We start from the raw sequence: 19,771 nt of genomic DNA on the forward strand, positions 1-19,771 counted from the left end.
TACGTATTTGCGCTGTCCACCAATGTGGCAGAGCCTACTTTGTTTTAGGGTTAGTGTTGCATGTCAAGATATGTTCCCTTTTAAAAAATAAAAAATAAAAACATTATATTGCAGTGGTAGTAGGGGGAAACGTAGATTTTTAGAAAAATATTTCACCTCTTTAGGTTCATATGATGCAAGTGAATGGTGACTAGACATTTTAAGCTCCAAAAATCACATAAAGGCAGCATAAAAGTAATCCATAAAACCCGAGTGGTTTAATCCACATCTTCAGAAGCAATATGACAGGTGTAGGGGAGAAACAGATCAATATTTACATCGTTTTTTACTATACATTTCCACTTTCATTTTCAGAAAGTGAAAGTGGAGATAAGTGGTAAAAAAGGACGTAAATATTAATCGGTTTTGTCATTTTTACTATAAATCTCCACTTTCACTTTCAGTCTGTGAAAGAATGTGAAAGTGAAAGTGGAGATATATAGTAAAAACAAAACAAAACAATATATATATATATATATATATATATATATATATATATATATATATATATATATATATATATATATATATATTGATCTGTTTCTCACCCACACCTTTCATATTGCTTCTGAAGACATGGATTTAACCACTGGTGTCGTATGGATTACTTTTATGCTGGAAAAGGTCTGGTCACCATTCACTTACATTGTATGGGCCTACAGAGCTGAAATATTCTTCTAAAAATATTTATGTTCAGCTGAAGAAATTCGTATGGCATGGCATGAAGGTGAGTAAATGATTTTTGGGTGAACTATCCCTTTAAGGTGTGCCTTTAGCCCGTTGTACCCTGCATCATAATAGGCTTCCTGATTTGAAAAAAAAAAAAAAAAAAAAAGAAAAAAAAAAAGACTACATTATGCCAGCCTGACCCACCTCAGCACCTACAGTATAAAGGCAGTTCTGATGCTGCTTTGGTTCTGTGTAAATAAAATGCAGCATCAGAGCAGCTTTAATCTTTGTTGTTGTCATGATAAAGCATTAAAAATACAAATTCAAATTTTCATTAATTTCATATTTCTTTATTCACATTTTTTATATTTAAAACGTTAATCTCATAACATTATTTATGCAATTGTAACTGATGTGTAAATGCATTTATAACACCACTGAGCAGAGATTGTTAGGTCATCTTGAGTGGATTTGGTCAGATTTTAAAAACTAACTGACTGAGCTGTTTCTGTGGTGGTGGTGTTGTTGTTGATGATGATGATGTTTCTTTATCATTCCTCTCACAGCTGCGAGACGGCGCTCTACCTGTCGTTGCCGCTGCCGCACTATCTATCCCTCTCCCCCATCCCCTTCATCATAAACGCCGTAACAAACTGACTGTAGGGCGGTGATGATGAATCGCGGGTGTTAAATCCTCCTATACTGCGTGTCCGAAGGGCACAGCTGCAGGCAGAGCAAAACATTTGCAGGAATGATTCTGAATCTGGACACCTGCCAAACACCAAAATCTTGGTGCATAGCCTACACATGGAGTAAAAGCGACATTGATAGGTGGTCTACCCCGAGAGCCATCCAGCAAACAGCCTGATGGACGAGGACACACCGCGCTGTTTTGACACCGAAACGCTCTAAATGCAGAACAGAGACGAGCGGAAATGTTTCTGAATACGACGCATTTGATGTGAGGCGGAACGACGCGACGCCCGCTCAGTGTTTCATGATGAATTTGACCACCCTCATGTCTGATATTCTTTTCGACTCGATTTTTCTTTTTTTTATTATTTATATTCGCGTTGCCCTGCAGTAAATCTGAAGCCCTAAGAGGAGGATGAAAGCGTCGGTATTTGTCGTGGTCATGTCCTCCGTTTTTTATCATCCCAGTTTTGCCTTCAGTTCGCATTTCGACCCAGGTGAGTACAAACATTGGATATTCATAGACATATTCGGACCTCGCAGCCGTTTATTCATTGAATGTGCACTGATATTTATTTATACCAATGAAGTTGACATTGCTTCAAACTGTAAAAAAAAATGTCATCTGATTTTTTTAAGCAATCACAAAAATAGCAAAAAAAAAAAAGCCATTATTGTTTATGTAAATAATATATATGATCGTTTTTGTAGACTTACATTTGTTGTAAATAATGTGTTTGTCTAAAGACGTGTGTGTATTTGTGCACTTGCACACCTTGTGCATTAATGAAGGGGGAGTGTATGTGTGTGTGTGTGTGTGTGCAGTCAGACAGAGCTGACTAATGCCAAGTCAGCCAGAACTGTTGTGTTCCTCTTCTTCTGTGTCCTGTGTTCCCAAGGCATTTCCATTGCACAACATCTGTATATTTGAGATATCAGAAGTCAGCAGTCTGTGGTGTCTCTGCAGGCAAAACTCGGCTGTTGAGGGATGATCTATGACAGAGATTCATGTGCACAGTGCATACTGAGGAATCAAGCAGCTTAGAGCATCAAGCATGCAAACCTGCAGCCCAGTGACAGAGGTCCAGCCAAGCAGAGTGCGGTGGTGGGGGGATCTTGGCTGCATGTCTGCAGTCGGATCACACTGATCATTAATAGCAATGCTGTGCTGTACATGAACAGTGTGCAATTCACATGGAGAGACCAACTAAAAGCCACATAAACGTCATGAGTGCTATCATTTCGGTGGTGCCATAAAACAGTGAAAAGCGTCCCTGGCCAAAGTGACGCACGGCATAATAATGAATCAGCTACTATTCAGCAGCCTCTGAATCTGGGGTGCGGAGGGGCTCAACTTCTTTTGCTGCTTCATTCTCACTCTCTCTCTGTGTTTTTACTAGGGTTTTTAAACTGGTGCACACAGTGAGCTGCACTTCGCATGCAGATTGGAGTGAATGGCTCACTGATTGGGAAGCAGTAACAAACTATTATGTAAAGCTTACCACTGTAATTAGGTTGAGGGCCACAGACACTCCCAATCACGATGGAAGAATTGCGACTGAAAGGCCGTGTTGATGGCACACAGTCCTGTGCTTGATTCAATTGTACACTTGCATTCCTGCTTTCAGAAGGAAGTGCTGCCAACCATAACAGGGCTTCCCTCATCTCTCTCTTGTGTTTGTAAATACAGTCAATAAGAACCAGTTCAAATGCACTTAAAGATGTTGCAGCAACGATATTGGGGAATTTGCTAATTGCTGTAAACATGGTCAGAAATTAAGTTAAGCTAAGGATCTGAGTTATTTACTGGCCAAAAATATTTCTTACTTGACATGAAAATGTATTTTGGTTCGCTTTTATTAAAAATATACACTCACAGAGCACTTTAGGAACACCTGTACACCTACTTATTCATGCAATTATCTAATCAGCCAATCATGTGGCAGCAGTGCAGTGCAGAAAATCATGCAGATATGGGTCAGGAGCTAAAGTTAATGTTCACATCAACCATCAGAAAGGGGTAAAATGTGATCTCAGAGATTTCGACCATGGATGATTGTTGGTGCCAGTCGGGCTGGTTTGAGTATTTCTGTAACTGCTGATCTTCTGGGATTTTCACACACAACAGTCTCTAGAATTTACTCAGAATGGTGCCAAAACAAAAAGCATCCAATGAGCGGCAGTTCCGCGGACCGTAATGCCTTGTTGATGAGAGAGGTCAACAGAGAATGGCCAGACTGGTTCAAGCTGACAGAAAGGCTACAGTAACTCGGATAAACACTCTGTACAATTGTAGTGAACAGAATAGCATCTCAGAATGCACAACACGTCGAATCTTGAGGTGAATGGGCTACAACAGCAGAAGACCATGACCACGTCGATCATAGTGTTTCTAATAAAGTGCTTAGTGAGTGCATTTTTATGTTTGTGTGACAATAGGTTTATTTAGCTGTTGCTTTCCTTGTATATTTGCAACAAAGAGTGCGGATCATTGTGTCAATTGCAGCATCATATTCGAGATTCTAGTCTCCGTTTCCCAGTAAAATAGCACCTGTCACAAAAAAACATGTTTTTAATATTTTCATTTTTGTGAATAAATGTAAGGAATATTCCACATATTTGCCACCACACAACATAGAGTTGTGACGAAAAATAACTTAAAGGCATCTTAGACTTCTAATAAACCAAAAATTGTAAATTTTCCTGGTGTAGTTGTTAGAGGATGTGACGTGTTTTCTTTAGAATATGTTTTTTATGTATTTGATTTAAATTGCTCATGTTCCAGTATGACTGTTCTGTGAGTGTGAACTCTGCAACAGAAGGTCAAAAGTTCTTCAGCTGACATCAATATCGACATTGACTGTGCTTATCGAAATTCAAACCACTGCCCCTAGTGGCCGAAGCTGGAGCTGTTCTTGAATGTTTGGGTATGTTTGAGCCCCCCTTTTTCGGTGAAATGTCCACAGAGTTGAAAACAAGTTGAATTTGTATTTGTAAATTATGTAATTTTAGAGTGAAAATGCATACTCCGAATCACACTCACCATTGATTATGTGATTTCAACGTGATTTTTTCCCTGGTTTCCATGGGACCAGAGTCCATGTCTCAGAAGGTGCTCTTTGCAGGCTATTTGGAGCTCCAGAGCTAAAACACAAATGAATTGATGCAAAAATGTATGATGGGGGATGGCGCCTGCTCACATTAGCGAGAATCACACACAGAATCATTCTTACAGTTAGACTTAATTTATTTTGCTGCAGTTCCTAATAAAGTAAGCATCCTCTGGCTATTCTGTATTTTTAGTTACTCGCCAAAGACAATTCGCATTTGGCATTTGTGTTAAGTTTGGATCATGGCTATAAAGAGTCCTGTTTGCTTTATGAGGGAATTTTTAGGGTGACTGTAGGCTCCCTTCCTCTGCCAGGGTGATATACATGCTCTATAACAGCCTGGAGTCAGCAGCAATCTGTTACTTTGACTGGCCAAGTAATGGAATTGAGAATCAATGTTTCAGTGCCAATGGATGGTGTGGCGTGTGACAGGAGGCTAATCAGTCTCCCACCCTCAGTATCTTGGTCATGAACAAGGATGTGGCAAAGTCATCTGGACTATAATTGGACCATGCATTTTCCTTCATCACATTACAGCAGTGTTAATGTAAAGTGCTGCTTTAGGGTTAGGTCAATATTAATATGATGTCTAGGGTTGTCACATTGAGGCTTTTCATGTGTAAATTGTGAGTGTTGAAATGAGGTGAATATAGAAACAGGATGACTAAGGACATCATAGAATTCAAAAGTGGTGGACAGGTTGTCCTCTAAGGGCAAGGGTGTAGATTTGGCTTGAACATTGGGTGGGTTGCAGCATGAAGCATTTATCCATGTTTCCATTGATAATGGTATAAATAATGTACTTATTTTACTTGCTTGATTATTGGGAGGGTTACCTCCCCTCGATCCCCCCTGGAATCTACACATCTGGCCTTCTTGCTTGTGTTAAAATCTGTAGACATGCTGCATGCCATTGGCTATTTACAGTGCTGGGTTCTCAAGGCCAGAATCTGTTCAAGTGTCCTGTAAAGACATATGGATCAAGGATGTGGTTAGCCTCAAACTGTCTGTGAACTGGGTTTTATTTCTCCCTAGTTAGGCAGAACAGAATCCTCCTTAGAATCATTGCAAAAAATTTTAAGGCATGCCTGTAACTTTACCCCCCTTTTATGTAGGTTTATGATAATTTTTGTATTGCCCTTTATATTCTCTCTGACTCTAATTCACCCTCAAGTGTTTCTTTTTTAGGCAGAATAATCTCAATGTAAATTCGGCAACAGTAGGTCGAAACTTCTTCAGCCAAATTCGTTGCGCTTTTCTGAAATCGAACCACTGCCCCCAGTGGCTGAAGCTGGAAGTGTTGTTTGAACGTATGGGCATGTGTGAGCACCAGTTTTTGTGTATAATTTCCACAGAGTTGTAAAGCAAGTTGTTTTTGGTTTTAATTATGTAATACAGTAACAGGAATGCATGTTTGTTTTTAACAATATGCCTTAACCCAAACCCCAACCCTAATCCTTATCCTTAAAATTACTTAAAAATCTAATCTTAGGGTGAAAATGCTACCTCTGAAACGTGCTCATCATTGATTATGTGAATGCTATTACTTTCTTGTTTTCATGGGACATGAACCCTTGTCTCTGAGGTTGCTCAGTAGTGCCACAGGAAAAGGTGAACACATTTGAATTACAGTAAGTAATTACAGTGAGCTTAGATGTCTAATGGGAGATGCCAATTGTCAGTAACTCGGCACAATGGGGACGATGTCATTGTACTTGGCATTCAGTATTTTTTTCTGAGATCCACTTATAATGTTAGAAAGGTTTTTTTATGTTGTTTTCATGACCATTTTCTACCCTCTTTCTGACCTTTAGATTTAAATGTTCCTGTCAGTGCTTTTAAGAAAGCAACAGCATTTAAGGGCTTAGTTAAATTTTTTACTTCTCCGGCCTCTTTGCAAAGTCTGCATTACACTACTAAAATGTGCAGCATAAATGGTTAAAGTCAGACTGAAATGATCACAGACCTTGTTAAAAATAAATGTTAGCCAAGCTTTCTTAATGTTGGGGTACCGCAGAAGGGAATACAGAGTTCTAGGTGCTACACACAGCCAGAAATTGAACAATGTTTGTCTGATTTTTACTCTTATATTTATTCTGGTGTTTAGGAGGAATAATAGTATTTATACTGCTTTCTCCGAATTACCTCACCATGACTAGATGGGACGAATTTCTTATCACCCAGTAGGCATCACTGATGTGTAAAAGTGGATGGTCATGTGTTGATGTGTGTATTACTATTCATACAGTATGTCTGAATGTTGTGGAAGTTCAGAACATGTCATTTTTTTGTAATATCACAAAAGATCAAGGAAAAGTTAATTCCTCTTAATATGAATCCTTTAATCAGTTAAAACTGGAATTTCATCATTTAAAGAGCATGTCAATGTAACCAAATATACTGTGAGAATGAGAGAAAAATATCTTCATGTATATAACTGATAACTGATCATATTTGAACAGTTTTAGAAATTAAATCATTTTGGTCAATTCACCAGCCTCAGTACAACATCCACAAACTTTAAAAATGTTCTTTCAGTTCAGTATCAAGTGATACATCTGTGGTTTAAGGAAATCATTGTGGTGCTGAATCAATGTATACAGTAGTTTACTGGTGTATCTGCAGAACCAACATAGAGAAAGCTCCAAAATTACATCTACCAAACCACTTGCTTGCCTTTCTTCTATCCCTTCACATTTCCATCTGACAAAAGCTCTTGTGCAGAGTGAGAAAAAGATAGATAAGTAATTCTACAACCATACACAGGCAATCAGTTTCAACAAAATAACACTTAAGAGGTGTCTCAGTAAGCAGACAGGATATAGGCTTGTCATAAATAAATGATGCCGATTTCTCTTTTATGATGATATTTTTGTTTGATTGTTGTCTGTTACGAAGATACTGTTTCTGTCAACAGATCAATACTTAGTCGATAGACCTATTAATCCTCTGTGTGGCCGTCATGCGACTGTTCGAGCGAACTCTTTAGACTGCAGTCTACATCCTCTGTTGTGATGTTCTGCTGTTCTGTTTTGCTGAAGAAATACCCATGTAGGAATTCAGTAACATGGCGAGTGAAGGTTTTGTTGGCACTCTGCACCTGTGCACATAATCAGCACCATGGACAGGATCGTTTGAATAAGATTATTATTGAAAGTCACATGGCAAATTGCAGATGTACAGAGAGTCAGAGGTATGCAATGCAAGAGCCCAGATGTATGTTTTGACTTCTTCAGAATTTTCAGAGTTTTGAAGAAAATTCCAAACAACTGCTTTGTTCGGGACAAAAAATACCCAGTGCAGTAGAAATACATCCCCTACCTTTTGATTATAAACATAAACAATGCCACAGGCTTGTTTTTCATACTAACCACAATTTGTTTTAAATAGCATTTCATCTGGAAAGAATGCCAATATAAATGGGGGTTCTATTGTTTTACAGTAGATACACAGTAAACCATTTTGAGTAGAAGAGATTATTTGAATACTTACTAATTATATCCATTTGTTTCTATTTGGAACAAATTAAAAAAAATATATTTAAATATATAAATGTCTGCCTGGTGGATGAAAAATGAGCGAAAAATCCAGTAGACTTCAATTGAAAAGGTCTCCACACATATCTAGGGATCAGGATATCACAGAGACTTGGGTATGGTCTCTTTTCACTTAGGCAAGGAAGCAACCACCTTCCAACCATTTAGTAATACTACCATCATTCCACCATTTAGTTTTTTACTGTCTTTAACACTTAAAAAGGTCAAATGGTATATGGTTCTTTGGAAATGTAAAAGGTTCTTGATGTTACATTAGGTTCTTCAGATTAGTGAATTGGTTGTTATAGTAAGAAGAAAAGTGAAGCCCTCCTGTGTTCTTTGAAGCACCAGTGCAAAATGTAAAAATTTTCTCCTATAGGAACATAAAAAGGTTTTCCTGTGGTATCAGGCTTTAAAGGGTCATGAAACCCCAAAACATATTTTTTGAGATGTTAACAGATGTTTTTTTATAACTGAAATACTGTTAGCATCCTGCTGAAAAAAGTGTCTTTTGATAATGTTTTTGAGTGATTGTGTGTTTGTTTGTGTTTTATTAACGTGAATGTGAGTCTTAGTTTTAAATTTAATTTTGTGGTTGTTCTTGTCTCTGGATGTTGTTCTCTTATCTGTGTCACACATGTTGTTCCCGGGAAGGAACAGTTACAAAAACACATTGCTTCCCTCCTTCCTGAATGTCTGTCACAGAATCTCAACACACATACTGAGAAAGAAAGTTCCCATAAGTGTTTCAGCAGGGGCACTAAACAGTACTGCAAAGATACTCTTCACTTAAAATAAATGACTTTGAGTAATTAATTATGATTCATACAGTGATGAGGACAACCCAAGCAAGCTGGGAGTCTGGTCAAAGAGTCCTACATAGACCGCATTTGAAGGCAACATAGGTACAGTACAGTCCTGATGTGAAGGCTGTTCTAAAATGTGAACAGTGTAATTATACCAAAGATACCTTAGTCTATTATCTACAACAAGGCAGCTCACGAGGTTCTGGAAGAGAACCAAGGAGTCACAAACATCTACAAGATGAAATCTAATTGTGTCTTTGTATTTATATCTTTTTAATGGTTGTTTGGCTCTCATATTCAAAAATTCATTTCCAACTAGTAGATGTAAACAGCTCCAGAAATAAAGCTTCTGAGAATGGATGCTAATGATTGCTCGGACCCCATCACCCGTGACAACCCAGAGGATTACTGTGGTTATGAAAAGCATGGGCTGCCATCTGTGCCGAACTAGTGGTTAGGGGCTTTGCATGCCACGGAAAAAAGCCAAATGTTGTTTACTTCTATTTTTTAACTAGAACAAAGAAACATTCCTTCTCTGAATCATCATGTGGCTCGATGTCTTCATTTACTCATCCGCTTGAACACCCAGTAGCAATTAGGCAATATAGCTCTCTCTGTTTGTGTCTTTCTTTTCAATCTCACTCACTCAGTGGTTGACAGAAGGCTGCTGTCAGCATCAATCCATCTCTAGCGCAGTGAACAGAGGAAGACCAGAGCACTTTTACACTGATTCAGCACTGGCTGTTTAATGAAAGGAATAATTTTTGTTTGTCAGTGTGTTTGTGTGTACTTCTGCATAAGGGATCATTAGGCCCATATGAAATTTGCACACTTTTTCATATTTCTGCACTGATGTAGGAGAACATCTGCAGAACTTTGTGGATTTAAATATAGTAAAATGTGTTAAATAGAGCCTAGAGTACTACACTCATTGGTATTTTATTGGTAACACTCAATGGGTTGGAGATGTATAGAACTTTCTGAATGATGAATGTTTGAATTCTACAGAAATCTGTGGCTTACACCTGATTCACACATATTCTGTGAGTGGGGCATTAACACGTGGTCGCTTTGGGCTTTCAGTGGCCATGTCTCTTCTGCGAGACAGAGCTGTGGCTGTGCACAGAAAAAAAAGTTATCTCTAGGTTCCTTAGGCCAATATTTTTTTAAATAAGGCCAGAAATTATAATTTTTTGAGAGGGAGTAATTGATACCTCCACAATCAGTTGGGTATCATCCATGGTTGTGGTCTTGCAAATCCAAATGGAGTTTCATAACAAAGTTCGGGAGGAGCATGTTCATTTAATCTGACCAATCTCATCGCCAGAGTAAGCATATATAAACAGCTGCTTACCTCCATGGTGGTGACGATTCTTCCAGCATTTGGCCTCACCCTAACCTGAAGATGTCCCTCAAACTTTTCACCTCTGATGAGGAATTCTCAACTGTCCCTGAATCTTCACAATAGCCCGACGAGTCCGGGATCATCTCTCCTTCTTCCAATGCGGTTTCTCATCCTCCGGACGCGAATCGGGGTCGCCAAGCTATGCGCTTGGAATCATCCCCCCCAGCGCCACCACAGGAACACATCATCTCCTCTTCCCTCGAGATCTTCTCAAACATCCACGACTGCTGCCTCCAACATGTCCAAATACCCAGCTATTCCCCACATTTCCAAGTGGACCGTTAATGACTTGCAACATGCTTTAGCAGCTGCAGACATCCTGTTCTCTTCCTATTCAAACACAACGCAGCTCTACGATCTGTACGTCAAAGCTAAACGCAGCGATTCACTCCATCAACACCTACTTCATCTGCTAATCCCCCCTAAATGCTCCAAGTGCTCCAAATCGGCTGCTCCCAGCCAAAAAACATCCAAAGCACCCTCAATCCTTCTGTCTCAACCAACCAGTGCCAGTGGAAATCATATTTCTCCTATTGTAACACGGAAGTGCGGCACCTGTAAAGACTCTCCAGTCGGGGATCCCCGATCCCGCCAAGCTCCCTCCTCCCTCTAGTGACGAAACATTTGACACTGAAGCTTCAAAGCCTGTATCGAGTATGAGCACAATGTTCAGTGAAGCCCTGTATCAGAGCATGTATTGTTTTCAGAGAATCACATGATCAATGAAAAACAAAGCATCACTTTCTGTCCAGTCACGTGTGTGCTTCACTTTGAGTGTCGGAATGTTAGAATCCAGACATCTATGGGTTTATGGAAGTTTAAGTCCATTTACAAATATATTTAAAATTACACTGGCGGCCAAAAGTTTGGAATAATGTGCAGATTTTGCTGTTTCGGAAGGAAATTGGTACTTTAATTCACCAAAGCGGCATTCAACTGATCACAGAGTATAGTCAGTACAGCACCATCACTATTTGAAAAAAGTCATTTTTGATCAAATCTAGACAGGCCCCATTTCCATCAGCCATCACTCTAACACCTTATCCTTGAGTAATCATGCTAAATTGCTAATTTGGTACTAGAAAATTTTGTAATAGAAACATATATATCAGGCACAGTTGAAAGCTAGTTGGTTCATTAAATGAAGCTTAACGTTGTCTTTATGTTTTTGAGTTGCCACAGTATGCAATAAACTGGCACGTCTTAAGATCAATATTAGGTCAAAAATGACAAAAAACAAACAGCTTTCTCTAGAAACTCATCAGTCAATCATTGTTTTGAGGAATGAAGGCTATACAATGCTTGAAATTGCCAAAAAAACTGAAGATTTCATCCAAAGGTGTACATTACAGTCTTCAAAGACAAAGGACAACTGCATCTAACAAGGACAGAAAGAGATGTGGAAGGCCAGATGTACAACTAAACAAGAGGATGAGTACATCAGAGTATCTAGTTTGAGAAATTGATGTCTCACATGTCCTCAGCTGAAAGCTTCATTGAATTCTACCTGCTCAACACCAGTTTCATGTACAACAGTAAAGAAAAGACTCAGGGGTGCAGGCCTTGTGGGAAGAATAGCAAAGAAAAAGCCACTTTTGAAACAGAAAAACAAAAAGAAAAGGTTAGAGTGGGCAAAGAAACACAGACATTGAACGTCAGATAATTGGAAAAGAGTGTTATGGATCTTAACCCCGTTGAGCTTTTGTGGGATCAGCTAGACTGTAAGGTGCATGAGAAGTGCCGACAAGGCAGCCACATCTATGGCAAGTGCTACAGGAAGTGTGGGGTGAAATGTCACCTGAGTATCTGGACAAACTGACAGCTAGAATGCCAAGGATCTGCAAAGCTATCATTGCTGCACGTTGAGGATTTTTTGATGAGAACTCTTTGAAGTAGTTTAAGAAGTTCTGAATTGTAATAGTAATTTTTCACATTATTAATATCCTGACTATAAATTGTGATCAGTTGAATGCCACTTTGGTGAATAAAAGTACCAATTTCTTTCCATAAGAGCAAAATCTGTACATTATTCCAAACTTTTGGCCACCAGTGTACATTATGATATATCCTGCAATACAAGTATTATTAAAAATAATAAGAGCACCAAATACTTGCCTCATACAACTTTGTAAGTCATTTTTTATGTTCATTAATATTATTATCACATGGAATCATACTGACTCATATTGGCATTTATTGCCACAAATTAATAAGCTAATAACATTATCAGAAGGTGAAAATCAACACACTTAGCATTGTTAGGCTTTTATTTGTGCACACTGGATCAAAACTACATCAGGTGCTTCTTATAACGGAGCTGCATACCCGGGATTATGGCTGCTTTAAATTTGACCAAACACCAGATGGCACTGTTTCCGACACTCCCGAGGCTTTGAATCTTTTCCCGGAGCAATTGGGGAAAAGCATTAGAGCTTCACAAGGCCTCATTTGCCCATCCCTACCTCCCTCCCTCTCCAACCTCCCAGTGCAAATCCTCGCTCAACAGCAGGGCTTTCAGCAAACTTTTCAGCAATCAGATCATCCTCCGTTTCCAGGATTTTCCACTGCACATACCGGCCATCCTCCCTCTCTTCTATTACAGCTTTTCCAAATATCTCTGCTTATTCTGTGCAACCTGCTCTCTCTACCAATGTTCCTTTTTCTATCTCTCCCTATCCATGGGCTTCTGGATCGGAATCCCACGTGAGGCTGCCTCTGCAGGGGACTACCGCTCCCGACCCATTCTCCTCTACCCTATACCCCCTTCTAACTACCAAGCCAACTTTCCACTCTTCGGAACCGATCCTGGCGTGAGGCTGCCTCCGCAGACGACTGTGTTTCCGAATTCTTTCCCCCCTAACACTCCTCTTCCAGCTCGTCCTCCCACATTTACATTTCAAACAGCCATACCTCTTGCAATTCCCTCAAATGCTTCTGTTACTATGCCTCCACCACTCTCCAATCACCTTCGCACTCAGATCCTAACAGGTGCAGAGAGATCTCTCTTCTCTCCTTTCAGCAGTCTCTCACAGTAATGCAGTCTGATCCAATAGACTGCGGCAAGTCTTCTGTTACACTCAAAAACCCCTTGCCCAGATCTTCTCGCAAGCTCACTCTCGTTGAATTCTGCATTGCGTTCGGATGCTACACTGATGCCATTTTCTCAATGTTTCCAAACAGACGCAGCGAGCAGAATGAGTAATGTAATCCTGTCAATAATCACAGAACTCTCAGTCTCTTTCGGTGGTAGCCATTTATTTATTCTCAGAAATATGTGCTGCGAAAGTAGCGCAGTGGAATCAGTGTCAGTACTGGGGAGCACTAGATCTAGATTTACACAACAGGGGGTTCCTGGAATGCAGGAGCATCTCGTGTGCAGTTTTCAGGTCTAGCGAACACAAAACCAAGTCCTGCTTCACGATTACACCCCCTTGCTCCAACATCCCAGATATGAGCAAACCAACAAATTATGTCCCTCAACCCAGCAGTGGCCATTCGGCTTCCTCCTTCAAAGATTTCAAAGGTAGAACAGTGAACTACTCAGCAGGTAAACAAATCAGTAACAATTTTAATGACTGCAGCTGCGCCAAAGATCAGTGCCGTTTCCTGCACATCTGCAGTTTCTGTGGAGGTGCACACGCTCGCTCCATATGCCCTGCTCAAATAGTACCTCAGCACTCCCGTAATTATTTCTGTCCTAGCCAAAGAACTGGCCTACTATCCTGATACTTCTTTCACCCAATTTTTATTGACTGGGCTAAAGGCCGCCCTTTCAGTTCTCATCTCCTCTCAGTAGCCTTATCCATCAATTCACTAAACGACCCCGTAACCCTAGACAAATGATGCTGTGCAGACTTACATCTATGGCTAAATTTTCTCAACCACTGGAACAGTCTCACCTTCTTTTATGATGATTTCATTTCCTTCCCCAATGACATCCATTTGTATCGGACGCAGTCCCGTCCATCGGATTTGAAGGATTCAACCAGGGCCGCTGTTCACGTCAACCTGGCCCTCCGATCTAATTAACTTACCTCCTCACTCTGTTTTCTCCACCCTGTTCGAACTTTACCCCATCGTGGAAGCGGCCTCCCTGTGGGGGCCGGAATGGACCGCTAAAAGCATTTTAGTCCATTGTGACAACCTAACCACTGTCCAGTGTGTTAACAAAGGCAGATCTCCTCCTTCAAGCATCTCTGGACTCCATATTCTAAGTCATATCTCAGCTAACCCTCCAAACATACTGGACAGTCTGGAAATTTTCTGCCCTTCCCAGATTTCTTTCTACTTTCCATCTCTTCCTTCATCTCACATCTCAACCAATCCAAAAGTCTTTATACCAGAACTATCTAAGGGCACCTGAGCGGCATCCATTTTTCCTTAAAATAATATTCTGCAAAAAACTCCTCTTCAGTAAACCACCCTCAAATCTCACTCCAAGTCAAGGGCATCCAAAAAGCCCAACCCACCAGAATCGACATCAGACAGCCTTTAATCATTGATCTCTTAGCCAGATGCCGAACCGCACTCCATCAGGGTTACATTTCAGAAAACACCACCAAAACTCTCGATGCCATGTTCATTCTCACTTTTTTCGGTCTCCTCCGCTGTTCTGAATTCACCACCACAGAAAATTCGATTCCAATATTCATCCCACTATCTCTGATTTCCACATCTTCGACAAAGATACCATCAGATACCACATTAAACAGAGCAAAACAAATCAAACAAGAAAAAGGGCATTCAACTTATTTTCAACCTGCCAACCCCCATCCAGCCCTTTCGATCACTCGCCCACTACCTGCATTTCAGAGGTTCCCAAGTCAAAACCCCTCACGACCCACTCTTCGTGGATGACAACAACCAGGCAGCATCACGATTTTGGTTCCAAAAACACCTAGAATTGGTCCTCCTCAAATCTGGCATCCCAGCAAATTTATACTCAACCCATTCATTTCACATTGGTGCCATGACCACCGCAGCCCAAAAAGGTCTACCTGAACAGCAAATGTGTTCATTGAGGCCGGTAGTCATCTGACGCTTTCAATAGCTACATCTCCATATCAAAAAATCCCAACAACACTCACCACACACAATCCACCACCGCACCATTGTCTGCTGAAAGATGCTCTGATGTTTACCTTTCAATCTGCTACATTACTGACTGCACTGATAAACTATAGCTGGCTAACAGCAAACAGATGTGATAAACATGAGTGACATGGTTATCAGGGACAGGGTTAACGTTATATTAGTTATATTAAAATGATGGGGTCATTTTTTATTAACTATCCAGTTATGTATTTCACAAACTAGTTAGCAATTTAATGAGAAGAGACTGCTCAAATTCGCACCGTTTAACTCCGCCCTGTCTGCAGAACCACTGTCAGCTCAGAGTCAGCTCTGTAAACAATGGAGTCGGAGCGTGCTCTGCTGGACAAACTATGCTATGACACCAATTCTAAAGCATTGTTTTCTGCATTATATGTTATAATATCATCCGATATATCGGTCGGGCACTAATCCTTACTACAGGATTACATTAACCTGCGAACTACTGAAATTAAGTGAATTGATGCTTGACACTTGTTTATCAGCATACTTGGTCATGATGGGTTACTGTTGTAAAGCTTATATACAGCTATAAATACATAACACAGGCAAAAGTCCTCCAGTTTATTTATTAATGCTTTTCTTTATTTAGTTATTATGTGTTAAATTGTATGCAGACCTATACATTTTAGTTGTAGGTTCGGTTTTTATTTTTAGCCGCGCGGCAAAAAATAGGCTCAACGCCGAAATTATATGCTCACTGCCGCGTATGGGACGCTTCTGGGACGCAACACCACGCAGCTCACGTTCGCAATGTAAAGGTTGTAATCTTATAATTTTTTCACCAAAACTAAAACACGCTGCTCACGGAGTATGTGTGAATCGTGCGTTATTCTGCGGAATTCTGCCATCACAGATTCTGTACAGGCTTATGATGTCCAGACTTCAGATATCTCCCATAACACTCTTTTTAAACCAATTTAAACATTATATGCTCTGTTCAAAAACTATGTAAGCTGCTTTGCTGTCTGCTATGATTTGAAAAGCTCTGCATAGGCAACAACTCACAAATAGTGCTCCTCACACAAGGTGCACAGAAGACTCCTCTCATTGATTTCAACAGAGTTTGGCACTAGCATGATGTAGTTAGGCTAATGTAGCTATACTCTAACAAGCATAAAATTACATAGCACACACAAATATGTGTAAAATAGTCTATTTTAAATAGAATGAACTATTCTCTATGGATATTTTTCGGTATGAAATGAATTCTAAGTATATTTTGGGACACTCCCCCCAAAAATCTAGAGGTCTGGCAAACTAGCTGCAAACTTGCCACAAATTTGCCATGCATTATCACATGCAAATGAGCTTGTGATGTGCTGCAAATGTTTGCCAGAAGATTGTATCTCTTCACAGGTAGCAGTGAACCTGCAGCAAACCTTTAGCAACAATGGACAATTTGCCACAAGCTTGCGGCAAATTTGCTATGAACTCTTGATTTTTGTAAGGGTAATTTTTTATCCAGATCTATGAAGTTGTTCAAAAATACAAGAATAATATTTTATTATCATTTCCTAAAAAAAATAGCAGTGATTTTCTTTTAAAATGTTATTCATATTTGAAAAATATTTGTCTACCAAATCAAAGTCAGGTGGTGTAACCAACATGCAGGTAGCCATTCTGTTGTTGTTATTATATAAGTTAGATATTTGGACTTTTTTGTTGTTGTTTTAAGAAAAGGCACATTGTGTTGAGGTCAAATGAGTAACCCTAAGAAAACTTCTTAATATTCATGAATTAAAAATCCATGACATTTGAAAAAAATAATAATATATTTTTCACTTTGAAAAGTGTGTTTGAATACTTTTTTGAAATTAATAATTAAGTTACTCTCACAAGTCTTCAAGGTGCAAGAAAAGTATTTTATTACCTTTTACTTAATGGTTAGACCACTTGACATTTTTAAAGTCATTAAAAAAAAAAATTTTTTAAGAAAATGCAATAAATGTTTTTTTTTTTTCTTTTTTCTTTTTTAAGTTTATGAAACCAACATGGAAACAAATATTACATTTCAATGAACTTGACAAATGTGTTTTAAAATAGATTTGTAAATTAAAAAAAATAATAATTCACCTCAGTCTATTTGTCAATGGCCCGTTTAACTTTTTGTAACAGCCTTAACACAGAAAGCATGTCCATGATGTTTTAAAATGCTATCTACATACAGTAGGTAGCTCACTATGGTTTAGAACAGAGCCTATATTTTATCAGGATTATACCCTCTAACAATGTTCCTTATGGATTAGTAAGGTCAAAGAGGGCAAAACTGGGAAAAATGTTGTCCTGCAGAATTGTGAAAGAATTACTCCCCCCATCCCACCCCTTACTAGGCCTAGTATTTTTCTCTAAATGTCACTTGTCCTGCTATACTTGTCGTCTCAACCAGTGTCTGATGCATTCTGCTCTATATCAGTGTGTAAAGGTCAAGACTGTCGGGGTTCTGAATAAGTACCTCCATCGACATTCCAGTGCTCATTGTTTATACTCTGATTCCAACTGATACAGGCTTATCCACTTAGGCAAATGGGGCTGAATGTTGTTCTTTAGAAAGGGGGGATGTGCTGCCCATCCAGATGAGCTCAAAGCAGAAGAGTCTGTTGTGTAATGTTCCCTGTCTGGAAGAATGCATGCCCCATGCGCTCTTCATCTCTCCCTTAAGTCAAGCACACACTTCAAAACTCAAGCTCATCGTCTTTGATGTTTTAAAGCTGAAGGGTGTTATTTCTGCAACACTTGCGTCACCAAACGGAATTGAAAAAAAAAAATACCTTAACAATCTTTAATCAGATCCAACTCCAAAATTGTGTCAGGCTTGTTGTGCCACTCAAACAAACAGAGGAATTTTTTAACAATGCCAAAGTGTTACACTTTTAGGTGAAATCAACCTACACATAGTTTAATTATAGCTGACTCTGCATAGGATACGAGAAAGAATTTTAACATTGAAAAAACTTCACACATCAGCTGTAAGTCCTTTGACTAGTCTGCGACAAGAAGTCCCAGATCGCAGCGCATGCCCAATGCCTTTGCTCATCTAGTCTGTAGTAAGACTGTGAGACTTATGTTTGCACAGGGCGACGATATTGAGTCATGTATTATGCGCTTGGCTAAATTGGAGATTTTGTTGCATTTGTGTTAAGGTTAGCACAGTGCCAGCTCTGCAGAGCTGTCAGCACATGGTCATGGAGCAAAAGGGACCGTGGGTATGTGTGCTAACGCTTGCATGTTTTTAAGGTGTATAAACAATGGGAAAAGAACAGCTCAGCTGGATAACTCATGCCGTGCTTAGGCAGGGGAAGGAAAAAATGTGTGCACATGAAAAAGAAAAGAGAAATGGAGGCTATAAAAAGGAACAAATGTGGCATCCTCTTCCCTCTTTGCTTCCTTCCTATCAGGAATCAACACGATTAGGATCTTGTGTTGTGAAAATACACTTTCTCAGAGAGCATATTCACCACTAGCAGAGGACGAAGTGACAACTCATTGAAGCAACAACGATCTTGTGCAACGGTTTTATAATGCCAAGCATACTGCCCAGCTTCATAGCTGATGGACTTTGGAATTAATGTTTATGTCTGAAGTTCTCTGGGGACTTGTATGTCTTTTTGACAAAAGCTCTGCTACAGAGTTACAAGGTTGTTATTGGTAGATTGTGTAATACTCCTTTAGAGAGTGATACCACAGCCCATAGAGATGATGTGACAGTAAGTGATGCAAATGTCTAGACTAGTTTTTGTAAATAACTAAAGATACAAGACAGTTGTCTTAAAGAGGTCATATCATGAAGGATACAATTTTCCTTGATCTTTTGGTATACAAGAGCTCAATGTAATATGAAAACTGTACGTTTCAGAATCCAAAATGTTTCTAATTTTTATTGACAGTGCTGCAAAAATGACTCGTTCTGCACTTCTTTAAGCTTGTGACATAATAGACATTAATGACCGCACCACACATCCACGCCTCCATTTAAAATTCATTGCCCTGTCACTGTGTAGTAATAGTGAGGTAAAAGTAGAAATACTGTTATTAGAGTTGTCATCTATCTAACAATAAACATAAGATGTTGGGGAAAATTTTGCTGTTCCTGGCTGTCAGAAAACTGCAACCCTGCTTGGACTTCACAATATGAATAAGGCTTTGCCGGGATACTACAATTATAACAGTGGTGATTTACATTGAATTTTTAAAGGTAAAGTAATAAGCCCTTATAATGGCTCGCTTTTTATCTGGTGTTCAGACAGAGGGGGGAGCATAAAACAAAATTATGACATGTATTTGGTGCAAAAAATTATAAAAACTTGGACCTCAGAGTAAAATGATAAGCCTTTTACAGTAAATTATTTTAAAAATAAACTTTTTAAAAACAATTAAATTTAAAATAATACATTTTAACTT

The 19,771-nt window shown here is 39.3% G+C and overlaps 1 protein-coding gene across 3 annotated transcripts in view; it reads left to right on the forward strand.

Annotated features, from left to right (window-relative positions):
• The first annotated feature begins 1,292 nt into the window (after positions 1-1,292).
• Positions 1,293-19,771, forward strand: part of LOC127451709 (serine/threonine-protein kinase LMTK1-like) — a 71,096-nt gene continuing 52,617 nt past the window's right edge. The window contains exon 1 of one of the 3 annotated variants that reach the window (XM_051716600.1): positions 1,293-1,898. In XM_051716600.1, the coding sequence (XP_051572560.1) occupies positions 1,817-1,898 (82 nt within the window). In that variant the 5' untranslated portion in view covers positions 1,293-1,816. Of the gene's footprint in view, positions 1,899-19,546; positions 19,566-19,771 lie in introns of those variants that run through there. The other 2 variants (XM_051716601.1, XM_051716602.1) reach the window with 2 other exon arrangements.

Source organism: Myxocyprinus asiaticus, chromosome 14 (genome assembly GCF_019703515.2).
Source record: "Myxocyprinus asiaticus isolate MX2 ecotype Aquarium Trade chromosome 14, UBuf_Myxa_2, whole genome shotgun sequence".
Classification (NCBI taxonomy): Eukaryota; Metazoa; Chordata; class Actinopteri; order Cypriniformes; family Catostomidae; genus Myxocyprinus; species Myxocyprinus asiaticus.